The following is a 12,634-nucleotide window of genomic DNA, read 5'->3' as shown; positions in this document are numbered from 1 at the left end:
AAGAGCAAACATTAACAGCCTCGGAGATGCATACATTAACATGATTTAGCCAAATGAAGCCAGCTGCTGTGCAAACAGCAATTTCCAAGTGCCCTTAAGAGCTTTTTCAGAGTTATGATAAAAGACTCACTCTGTGAGACTGAGCCATCATCTGTTGGTGCTCCTACTTCTGGCCTTGCTATAAAATAGGAAAGAGAACAAAAAACAAACTTGCATTCCACACTAATTATTATTTAATCATTTATATATCAATTATTGTCAGATTATGTTAATATAAGATGGTTGGACACTGGGCCTTCTAAGGGTCAAACTGGAGTTACTCCCAACTGACCCGTGGTGGTGATGGTCAGTACTGCATTGTTGTCAGCATAGCCACTCTCTCCCATTGCATTGAGAGCATTGACAGAGAAGTTGTAGGTGGTGACAGGCTGCAGGCCAGTGACAGTGAAGATCGCTGCGCTGGGAGGAAAGACGTCCATATACAGGAAACTGATTGACTGATCCCAACGGTATCTGTCAACCAAAAAGCAGAGTCAAGCAGAAACCCTTTGATTATGGAAGGATTTCATTTTCAAACCAACATATTTTCTTGACATTTCACCTTATACGAAATCTTTGCTGCAAACCACCGTTGAAGCCAGGGATCCAGTCCAGAGTGACTGAGTCATGGGTAACACTTACTTGGCGAAATGATGAAGGAGGATCTGGGTGACCTGAGGGTGCAACAGTGGAACACCTTCACTTGGCAGGTGGCTATTTGAAATGGCATTAAGTGCTAAGAAACTGACATGAAATAGAAGAAAGATACTGTATATCCACCATCTCTGGAATAACACAGGGGGCTCTGCTGGTCTATAGGACTGTGACTTCCATACAGTCTCCCTCTCAGCTGTGGAACTCTTATAAATAGATGCAATGATATAACTAAAACTGAGAGCAGACTTAATGTTCTTCCTGATAGAAATGGAAGAAGAAGAAAATGATTTGAGAGAATTTCCACGTTTCCTACTGCTCAGTTTTGACACAAGGTGTCAGAACTATTTACTGCTGAGCTGATTTGACTATGTTTAATGTCATAACATTTACCACAGTTTTAGGTACAACAGTATTTTAAGTGTGGAAAAATTAGAGAATTAGTTAATAACTGCTGAAGTTATGAGTAAAAGTAAATCAAAAAGAACAGATGATCACTATAGTCAAAACATTTCAGTCAGCCTGCAAAGCCATTATGTGTGTGGTTTTTTTTTTTATTATAGTTTATCTCCTCTTAATCACAATTTATTTTACAGGCTCCCAAAGAACATCTTTTTGACAGCAACAGCTTTGCATTTGTTAACAATGCACCACTCCTTATCTGCTTTTTTCTTAAGGTTGTGCTTTGTTGTACAAATGATCAGGAAACACGGGCAGAGGTATGGCTGATCCTTCTCAAAACAAAATGACTGATTTGTCCAATTCATCTGACCAAAGTCAAGGCAATGGAGGATGAAGCATGTTGATTATCATCAATATTTGATCGAAGATCAAAGGCGGCTAATCGGTCGAGGCACCGAGAATTATTTTGTATTTGGAGCATGGAAAAAGGAAGGGTGCTTTTGGGGACAGAGATAGTCAAGGAGAGATAGTTGAGCAGCTACATAAGAAGGGGGATGCTGTGCTCGTCTTTGGCTCCAGGCTGCAGTTTGCAGAGTAAATAATTCCTACTATCAGCTGCACTCATAAGATTCCAGGGCAAAGGGGTCAGTCTTATTTGGATCTCGGCTACTTGAAATCCAACAAGCTCCATGCTATGAAAAACTCTCACTTCCTCTCGGGCTCTAAAATGATAAGGAAGCACATAAAATGTATTATCATTGCGTCAGATTAATTATGAATATTCACAGCACTAAAAAATGACAGGGGAAAACAGGGCCAATATTGGATTGTATTTTATGGCTTTTATAGTAAACATTAAATGTGTCCATTGATGGCTGTGGGCCTTTGCTGAGAGCAGAACTTTGTTGATAGTGGCAGTGGTGCGGGGATACGCTGCTAGACTGGAGGCAGTCTGAGCACGCCAGGAGAGCAAAGAATATCACTGCAGCATTATCTGTGGGCGAAATGAAGTAGTGCTATAGGCTCGGTGATAAGGTAGAGATAGAGCAATGGAATAAGTTCAGGGCTGGCACTTGGGAGCAACAACTCTCTCCAGTTTACAGAATTCTGCATGTTCAAGGGCCCTCTCACATTATTTTAACAGAGCTGGAAAAGGCTGATAAACCTTGAACAAGGCAGTACAGATGCAATTATTTTGAGATGCTGCCAAATTAGAACCAAAGGAAAAAAATTTGTACTTCACTGCCAAGTACCTAATATGAATAATTCCAACATGCTGTGTGCCCTAACCACTGACTTTGATCATTTGCCATTCATTTCAAGTTGCCTTGGGTGAGTTTTGACCACTAGGGGACAAAGAACCTCAAACAAAAACTGATAGCAACAAAGTCCTGAAAAAAAGCGGACTAGTGTAGGTTTATTGGGTTGCATTAACAAATAATCTCTTACACACTGAGCAGGCACAGACACCAGTGAGTGAGTACCCAATATATTTTTGCCTTTTAGCTCTGATTTAGTCCACTAACTCTGGGTCTTAGCATCACTAGATGCTTGACTTCCTTCACAATCCATTACTTTAATTAGGCTCCCTGTGATTTAAGGATTCACGTACACTAGTGTACACTCTGCCTTTTTGCTGGGAACAGATGCCAAAGGTTTTCAGATTGGGGAGAGTCTGTTGATGGGAATAGTGAGACTCATCAGATAAAACAGTGAGCTAAACAGCTAAAAGCTGCTAAATTTGACAATTTTGAAACTGTAAGGATCAACATTCCTTTATTAAATGAGAACATTTCCCTGCATCTAAACTATTTAAGACATTATTTGTAAAATGCCTTGGTACAAAGCTGAAACAGGGTTGTTTTTCTTAGCCTGTGAAAAGTTGGCATTTTGAAGATGATTTTTGCATGACATCGACAAAAGATGTGGCACAGAGAGGCTTAGTCAAACCCTCTCACCACTGAACACACATACACAGTTGTGTTTTATTATAGTTGTGAGCACACTCCTTGACATAACAGATTCCCTAGGCCCTTACCCTAACCATCATATCTAAATGTTAAACCCTAACCCTTAAGCCTAAAACCAGGCCTTAACCCTCAAAACCCCTCTGAAGTTAAAATATGTAAAATGTCCTCACAGTGATGGTACTAAACAATGAAATAAAGATATGTATAGACACATAGACACATATCCTCACACACACAGAAAAGAATGCACATAAATTCATGGATACTTGTGCTGATGAGCTGGATGTCTAGCTTGTCTTCCCCAAGTGCGTTGCCAGCAGTGCAGCTGAAGACAGCATAGTCCAGAGCTGCACTCACATTTACTACTCGAACTGTGCTGGTGTGGAAAGAGCCCTCCCTCACGGTCCGCTCTTCATACCTGCAGCACGCACATATGCACGCACACACACACACATAGAAAAAAAGAAATCCTGAGCAGGCAGACAGCAGAGATTGTGATGTCCTGCAGATTACTCCAAGTCACCCAATTTCACACATCAAAGAAGCATTAAACAGGTATTTCTACAGTGAAAAGAAAATGCACAAATCTGGATTTAGTGGTGAATTTGCAAAAAAAAAAAAAAGCTAGAGAATATAATATAATAAAGTAGAACCTAATCTAATAGTGAGAATTCTTCACTGTATAACCAAATGCTGATAGTAGCACTTAATGGTGAACATAATGGCAAGAGAAGAATATAACATCTAATAATGTTTTCTGACCTGGGGTTTGCAAAATCCATGCGTAGACCATTTTTTTCCCAGGAGAAGCTGACACGAGGAATGCCCTCTGCCTGACACACTACCTCAGCTGTAGTGGTGCCATCCCCTCTACTTGCTACTTTCCTCCACTGGGCTCCTTTCTGTATCTCTGGTTTGACTACACAAAACAACATGACCACATAGGTTAGTCATGACAGACACAATACAGGAGTAAATGTAAAAGTGTAATTCATTGACAGGTGCAAAACACATGCAAACAAACTAAACAAACTCACACTGCACTACCAGCTGCACATCTACACTGGCAGGGGGTGCTATGCCATTATTGACTGTACACTGGTAAAGACCAGCATGAGCCCGAGTTACATTATGAATGGTCAGAAGGCCTGATTCGTCTTGCTGTGTCTCCCCTTCTATCGCCACCTCCTCTTCTCCCTGTGGAAGGGGGGGGGGGGTGGTGGTGGGGGGTGGGGATAAATGGAGGACAGCAGATATTCCTAATGGGTGAGGGCTGGAGTTTGGGGGCTGAAAGAGAAAAAGGAGGGGCTGTGTAGGTTGAAAGCGGGACACACAATACTGCCAGGGGGTGGGTTAGACCACAGAAGGCATCGGTAGATACAGACACCACACCACATTGACAAATGTGCCCTTTAGTCACGCAGCAGTAATGAAAGCTATTTTTCTGTATTTGGGCTGAGCGTAGAGCAGGAAGAGGTGGGGTGGAAAGATAGTTAGAGCCGGTGGAATACGGCGCATCTATGCATTTACAAAAGCCAGTGATAAATGGTAAGAACAGCTAAAATAATCGAAAGAAACCAGATAAAGGAAATATATTTCAGGGGATGATTGTGTTTTTGCTTATGTATGTGTGTGTGCGTAGCCCTCACCAGCCATTTCCAAGAGAACATGCCAGATATAATAGGATTGGCATCTGCCACACATATCAGGTCTGCTGTTTCCCCGAGGTTCACAAACACTGGGTCTTTCTCTGCCTTGACACTGGGAGCATCTAAGAGTAAAAAAAAGGGACAAGGCTTGTCCAAAGGTTAACATGTCAAGCCGGACAAATCATTTGCCAACCCATTAAACAGGTATGCTGCATTGCTGTAATTACTCTTACACTTGTTTGCCTTTGAACTGTCCAAATTGCCTCTCTGTTTTAGATACAATGCCATTAACTTCTTTATACTTTAAGTTGAAGCATTACACATATGACTGTGACAAAGCTGAGAATTGGTCACGTGACCCAAGTATAGTCAAACAAATCATCTTTTCTCATCTTTGTTTGACTCTACCTCACAAGCCTTTTACACTTCCCATGGGTGCCGTGTACAGTACCATGTTGCCAATAAGGCCATTTGTGGCTGTGTGTCCAAACCCACAGCATGTTCACACTTGAAGAACAGTGGTGGGAAATACTTGAGAGATTCTTACAGACCTCTGGGTTGGTGGGACCCACCCATTTTGGCCTGCTAACCAAAACAGACATTGTTAAGTGGTCTACACTGCCACCCATAAAAGCTACTACAATTCTCCATACATAATGAATTTCTACAAATGTCAAGCCCAGTCAGATCAGGATGGCAGAATCCATTAGTCATGTACCATGGGCTTTGGTAAAACAGGCAGACCTACATTTTCAGCACTTCCATTATTAAATCATCAGTATAGGGGTAGAGGGCCTGGAGCTCGAGGCTGGCCTGGGGCAGCAGTGGCTGTGCACGGGCTTGCATGGAGGCCTAATGAATGAGGCATGTTTACTGGGAAAGCGTTAAAAATCATTGTTGCTGTTTTGGTATCTCATTGTGTGTAGATGGTTGTATGGACAATTCTGATCTTAGCAGCTATATGTGCATGTTAAAAATGTACTGTTACTCACCTACAGACTCAAATCTAATGCACAAAATGGACAATAATTAGTGAGAAAAAAATCTGCTCATTCTCAATTTTTAAAGAAAGATGGCTATTCAGCAGAGACCAATGATGTAGATGACTTGTGACCCACAGTGCCTACAGGTATATCTACGAAGCTGGCATGTTGGAAACTGAACAAAATATTAATTATGAATGGACTCCAGCCAGGTAAAAATAATGATTATAAAAAGTATACCCATCTTTTTCTGTTTTGTCCATGTTTCTTGGGGTTGATGCATTGACGTGTATACCTCCCTCCACTATGCATAAATGAAGCCAAAATACTGTGAATACAGCGGCCGCCATCTTGCTTTTTTGAAACTAGATTCTGCGCGGTAGCAGCCAAAAGTGGAGTAAGAGCATCAGACTGGTAATCAAAGCTGTCCGATCAATTGAAATACACCCATTTTTATATAATCAAATAACTTATTAAAAATAAGAAATATGGCCACTTGTATGCATATCACTGTGATAAGATCTACCAAAAATATAAAAGTGACCTCTGGGAAAAATTTGATTTGTACTTTGATTTTTTAGTTTGGCTCATGTTCCATTCACTAATATGAAGGAGGAGGGATTTATGACTTATACTGCAACCATCCACCAGGGGGCGATCACATTTTGGTGGCCTCACTTCTGGTAGCTCTTAGCCTGTCCATCAGATGATAAGTTGATGTTATGGTGCACCTTACTCAAAACCTAGAAACTATTGTAACCTATCAAACTAACTTTCAAATATAACTTTAAAAAAATCATCAAAACACATGAGAAAAAAAAATTACAGAAATTGTTTTACACTTTAACATTGAGAAAATAATCAGGTATATGTATCACCATGTCTATTTTAGTAAAAAAAGTAAAACGCTCAAATTTACATTCTTTCCATGAAGAACAGTACACCGGAGACCAAAGAAATCTGAACACCATGTATAGAAAGGAAAATCCATGTGTCTGCTCATTCGTCTTCTGTGTGTAGAATCTTACACTGAACGTCCAGCGTGATGGAGGTTTTGTTGACACCCTCATCATTTGTACACTCGACGGTGTAAACTCCGCCATCTTTCCTTGTCACATTCTTGATCTCCAGTGAGAATTCATCTGACCAGTGGTAGTGTAGATTCCCCTCTGTATAAACACACACACACAGACATGCAAAACTAATGGCAAATTAAGTATTCATTACACGTTCATCAACCACATGTCCTCTGGCCACTGGTCTCTAAATGACATCTAATCCTGAATTATTGATTGACCTGGCTGGATTCCCACATCAAACCAACAACAGGCCGCGTGTGAGACAACGTCTGAACAAGAGCACATAAAATGTACTAGGTGGGCTTCCACATTCAGGATACAGTCATTTGCTGCATATAATAGAGCCACCAGAGTTACATGAGAAAGAGAGTGGGTGCAGCAGGGCCCTGATGACACCGGCCTGGAGGAGAAGCCAGGTTTAGAACTGTTATGTTGTATTCAGGGAGACAGCAATCCTCATTTAGACTGCATACATTAGAGCCATAATGAGAATCACATTTGGCAGGGTCCCATGCTGGCTAACCTGCCATGTTTTATTCAGACCCTGAATGGCATAGCTGAGTGCTTACTTGCTGGCTCAGCTCAACTAGGACCTGGTTTATAGAGCCATCACATGGCCCAGGATCACCTTTGACCAGCTTCTCCCTGCGGTGCAGCCAAATGCAGGAGACCTCCTCTGGGTTAGCTGAGAGCAGCAGTGGGATGGTTACCATGTCATCCTCCACCACCTGGATCTGCGTTGGCTGGTCTGGGCTGAACTCTGGTGGGTCTGACACAGAAACAGCATAATAATATAGCAGCAGTAAGTTTATACAAAAAAAATACATGAATACAAACTTAACCCACAGAATGACAAGAACCAGCAAGAGCAAAGAAACACAAAACATGTTGAGCATAAAAGCCATAAGAGACACTAATGAGAGTGAAACCAGTAGAAAGTCGACATCCCACCAATAATCCAGACCTAACCATCTTCACACACTTAGATGATGGGGGAGTGGGGCAGCACGGGAGCGAGAGGGACAGGCATTAAAATGACGAGTGACAGCACTGTTGTCCAACTGCAGCTCCACACAAACACACAGTGACATTCCTTCATGCTCATACACAGTATCGAGCTTTGAAGCGGTGGCTGGCTGATGCCTGTGAAATGGCATCAAAGACAAACATGACCATGCAGCAAAGCAAATGCACAATTAGGACACACTGCCGCAGAGCTCGACAGACCCACAAATCATAACAAAGGTTTCCAGCAACACACATACTATATGCTGACATTTCTGTGCAAAAAGTACAAGAGCAAAGCAGCTTCCATATGCACAATTACAGATCATCATTATGCATCATTTAAGTTTCATGCAACCCACATCTCTTGGCCACTTGCCAAGAAGGAAGGAAGGAAGGAAATGTATGAACTAAGGAAGAAATGAACAAACATTTCACTCTGTACTTACAAAGCACACTGAGTTTGAAAAATGTGCTGACACCCTCAGCTAGCACAGGACTATAGGCCTGGCAAATGACCCTCTGGTTGTGATGGTGTGAACTCAGGTTCAGAGATAAAAAACTTCTCACTGAAACACCACCATAGAAAGACTTCTGGGGTGGCTGCTCCACTCCCTGGAACCTAGAGCACAAATCCCAGACAGCAAACTCAGTCAACAAGGGACTTAAAGTTCACAAAATAATAACGTATATTGCTGCATTTTAATCAGGATAAAAATAGTAATTGATTCTCAATCTGGCACTGTATTAGCCGTAGTATTTTTGTCATTGTCATTTAAGGACATGAGCCTTTCCACACATTGTATTAACAAACCTGAGTGGGCCCAAGCTCCAGTTGATATCAGCTTTTGGGTTACTACTTCCAGACTGGCACTCCAGAGTTAGAATCTGGCCCCGACGAAGCTGCTCCTGTGTGGTTGTGATCTTCATACTTATTGCTGTAACTGGAGAACCGTGGAATAAAGAGGAAAAGACAATCATGACTCAGATCCATTTATCTGATATTGTGCTCTTCTGTCAGCTGAGTTAAACTGGAATAAAGGTCAGGCAGTGTTTATTATGTTAGAACGTCAGTCAAACTCACAGTGAACCATGAGCTTAGTGTGGGAAGAGATGGTCTTCTTTGCCTCATTTGTGGCATCACAGCGATAGACGGCCATGTTGTCACTTGCCATCAGGACCAGGACCAATTCTCGAGCCACACCTCGATCAAAGGTGGTCTGTGTCAGTGCATGAGCCACTTTCTTTCCATTCTAAAACAGGACGGAAGGCTGTTACATGCAGAAGGGTATGTTCTGTAGACACTCACGACCAGTCACCTTCACATCCAATTCAATGAGAAAGTGTGTCCAAACTTTTGACTGATTGTGTACAGTGCAGCATTACAATACGCTCCAACCTTGAACCAGGTTAGGGTCCCAAGAGGATTCCCACCAGTTGAGAAGCAGATGAGATGGACTTTGCTACCTGCATGGAAGGGGGCATCTTGAGTAGGAGCATCGATCCAGACCTTTTGAGGGGGATCTGTTATAAAAGGACAAAACATTTGGCAGAATATTTTCACAACCTAAATTCAATTGGTTTTAATTAGAATTTACCTGTCTTGAACCACCATAACGTACATAAGATCTTGATAAGGTGTAAAAAAAAAAATATTGGTACTACATTAAAATTTCCTTAAACTTTGTGATTTTGTTGTACTGGTAATATCTACAAAGGATCCACCAGTTTAAAAAAACTAGACTTAAGCTCACTCACAATAAACACTGATTTTGGTCATCTGCGTCTTGGAGAAGTGTGTGCCCTGGTTGAAAGCCTCACAGGTGAGCTCTAGCCCATCCTCCTCCCTGGAGACCTGGTGGGTCATGTTGGATATGGTTGTCATCCCACCATTGTCTCCCTGCAGGCACAGAGCACACAACACTTCAGTCAGGGGAGAGACAGCCTCAGTCTTCAGTGTTCTCAGTCTTAGGAAAGAGCAAATCAGAGAGAAAAACAGCCCACACTGGTTTGTCTTGGTGAATACAGATGGCAAATTAGCTGCTGTAATAACTGATGTTGTGCACAGTCTATAATAAATAAGCATATTCCAACTCTCCTGCTTTGCACACTGTTATAAATTGAGCAAAGCGTCATTTTGCACCTGCCTGATAGTGATCATGCCTATGCAGCACATCTGGTTATTAAAGCTGTTGTTGTGTTGATTACTGTAAAAGCCACAGTCAGAAAGACTAACAAAGACACTGGACAGGAGCGTCAGTCTTCAATAACCTCACAATGTTTCAAGTGCATTAAAGCTCACAGACAGCACACTGAGTGCCTTGTGTAAGATCAAATGAAAATGCTGCCGCCAGATGAATAAAGAGCTTGGTTAATAATGCTCATCTTCTGTGTCAGCTTTTATTCACTTTGATCTTATTAACATACACAAAAGAGGAGGAGAGCAGCCGAATACTCCTTTTGTAATCAGCTGCTGATTTATCTGCAGAGCTGCAGCAGGGCTATTCAGAGAATGCTCATGGTCATACCACTTTCTTTCTTCTATAAAGTTCACATCAGGTCAAATTTCATACTGAGGATTCTTTTATTTCAGCAAGAGGCATTTTAGTAGTTTTTTTTTTGCTGGTACCCGAAAGAAGCACTAGACTGAAGGGCAATACTTTTGCAAAATATTTGTCATGCCTTTTGTCTTGTGTTCACAACAAAGAAACAAACACATTCCCTTTTTCGCTATTCTCTTTATAGTGACCAGCATGATCACCAATTACACCCACTGTGTACACTGTCTCCTGCCAATGCTGTTGTTCATTTGCCTGCCGCCTTTGTGCAGATTGTGTTTTGTGTAGTCCCACCTCTTCCACTGTGGCAACAGTAGCGTTGAGCTCCTTGTAGCCCAGCCACCAGCGAATCTGGACAGGGGGATTACTGGAGGTGGCGTAGCAACTCAGATCCAACTGCTGTCCTTCAATGGCCGTGAATGAGCCTGACAGGATCACCTCTGCAGGCTCGACTGAAGTACACGCACACATACATAGGAAAACATACAAAATCAAGTCAGTAAAACTATCGGCCCATGAATAGTGCATTCAACAGTTACTTATTCTGATCACAGTAGCAATGCAACTATTTTTGGATGTGAAACATTGAGCTGTATCAAGGGTGAGAGGAAAAATTACTTTGAGTGACAACTTGTTTTCTCAGGAGGTTCGGTTTCATGTGGTTTCAAAAGTGTGCTTTGTTTTAACCATAGGGGGAGACAGGGTACCACAGCTGCAGGCAAAGTGATGCAGCTGCATAAAGCCTTTGCGGGAATACAAAGGCTGGGGACTGAGCTGCTAGGAAGGAGGGGCCATGTATGTAAATCTTTGACGTATTTGTGTCTCACATGAGACAAAGAATGGGATGCATTTGTGCATGCTGTACACAAAGACTGCTCACACTATGCAGGTAGCGTATGGTAAAAAGAGGCAGATTCATATTAAACCAGTAAAACTTAACTCTGTGCCCTCCAGCTCCTGCCAGTGCCTACAGCGCAGTTAGGCAGTCAGCAGCTCTTTTCAACATCCATAAATGGATGACTGGGAGGCATGGCATCAGGGGCTGTTTGGAGCTTGGTGAGAAAAGGAGGAGCACTGGAGTAACTTCAGCCACCTTAATGTAACATGGGCAAGAGATTTCTGCAAGGGCCAATTCTAATTCAAATCATGTTTACACAAAATAGGTGCATCAATCACCTGGCTTTTAAAGCTACATTGTCTGGCTCTGTAGTGGAAATCAGGCTATTGTTAGACTCAATGCACCAAGGCTGCTGAATATTAATTCTGTATTTGTTTTATTGTTGCTGAAACAAACATTTTATATTCATAGAGAAAAGTATAATCTATTAACCATGGGTGTTACTGTCGCACAAAGTGTTGGCTTTACCGCCTCAGGATTGTGCATTGAAGCAATTCAGCTAAATTAGTGCAGCAGCTACAAAAGCACATACAGTGATACTAATCTGGAGGCATTTGGAAATATAGTCTGCAGCCATAATAACAATTAGTTTCATTAATGATATTAGCATTAAAATTTATGCTGGGGCAGCAAAAAAGAAGGTTTTGGAGGTAAGACTCTTATTACATTCCTCTGCCTGATGTCCATATCCTTAATAATCCATTGCTATGAGTCTGCCAGGGCTGTGTGTGTGTGTGTGTGTGTTCCAGCTCTGTGCACCATATTAACCATTATTTTCACTCACAGAGTACAGTGATTTTGCGGCTGATGGACAGAGGCAGTAGGGACACCAGATTGATGCTCTCACAGCACAGCAGTGCCTGGTTGTCGGCAGGGGTGATCTTCAGGTTGAGGATACTGCTGGACTTTTGCATGTCAATGTCCTCTTCCCAAATTGTGGACAGAACTTTGCCATTCTGACACAAAAATATTACACATAAAACTCAAAAAGCAACATTAAAAATGTGTTTGTTTGACAGTCCCATCATTGACTGCACCAAGTCAATGAAGCACAGAAGCTACTAACAATGGGATACCTGCACTGCAAGTACTTGGACTACCATGGCTCAATTTGCCAGTGTGACAGTGTGTTACAAAGCTTCCTTAACAGATGGTGCAGAAGATTTACCTTGGTCCAGTGGAGAGTGGCTAGGGGGTTTCCACCATAAGACACACACTCCAATCTCAGTATTCGCCCTGCTTTGACTTCCTCTCTCTCCAGACCCACAATAACTGGAGGCTGAGGTGGGACTGCCAGGAAACAAGAGACAAAAATAAAAATGGACTTGACAAGGGCAATAGAAAACTGGGGAGAAGCATGTAAAGGGAAGAAAAGCGATGTAGTAACTCAGGGAAAG

At 42.0% G+C, this 12,634-nt stretch overlaps 1 protein-coding gene across 4 annotated transcripts in view; it reads right to left on the bottom strand.

The window, feature by feature from the left end:
* The window catches only part of nphs1 (NPHS1 adhesion molecule, nephrin), a 56,983-nt gene that overhangs the window by 5,632 nt on the left and 38,717 nt on the right, over positions 1-12,634 (bottom strand). For all 4 annotated transcript variants that reach the window (XM_020620100.1, XM_020620102.1, XM_020620101.1 and 1 more), the window contains 17 exons: positions 12,406-12,527; positions 12,022-12,193; positions 10,634-10,791; positions 9,540-9,681; positions 9,181-9,305; positions 8,866-9,034; positions 8,596-8,725; positions 8,231-8,403; positions 7,405-7,545; positions 6,726-6,866; positions 4,715-4,836; positions 4,103-4,262; positions 3,828-3,984; positions 3,332-3,483; positions 602-713; positions 332-513; positions 131-178 (listed from right to left, as the gene is read on the bottom strand). In XM_020620100.1, coding sequence (XP_020475756.1) covers positions 131-178; positions 332-513; positions 602-713; positions 3,332-3,483; positions 3,828-3,984; positions 4,103-4,262; positions 4,715-4,836; positions 6,726-6,866; positions 7,405-7,545; positions 8,231-8,403; positions 8,596-8,725; positions 8,866-9,034; positions 9,181-9,305; positions 9,540-9,681; positions 10,634-10,791; positions 12,022-12,193; positions 12,406-12,527 — 2,406 coding nt within the window. The remainder of the gene's footprint in view (positions 1-130; positions 179-331; positions 514-601; positions 714-3,331; positions 3,484-3,827; positions 3,985-4,102; positions 4,263-4,714; positions 4,837-6,725; positions 6,867-7,404; positions 7,546-8,230; positions 8,404-8,595; positions 8,726-8,865; positions 9,035-9,180; positions 9,306-9,539; positions 9,682-10,633; positions 10,792-12,021; positions 12,194-12,405; positions 12,528-12,634) is intronic.

The sequence above is a fragment of the Monopterus albus genome, unplaced genomic scaffold (genome assembly GCF_001952655.1).
Source record: "Monopterus albus unplaced genomic scaffold, M_albus_1.0 scaffold232.1, whole genome shotgun sequence".
Classification (NCBI taxonomy): Eukaryota; Metazoa; Chordata; class Actinopteri; order Synbranchiformes; family Synbranchidae; genus Monopterus; species Monopterus albus.
Note: the sequence above shows the minus strand (reverse complement) of the source record. Positions and strands in the feature narration are given on the sequence as shown.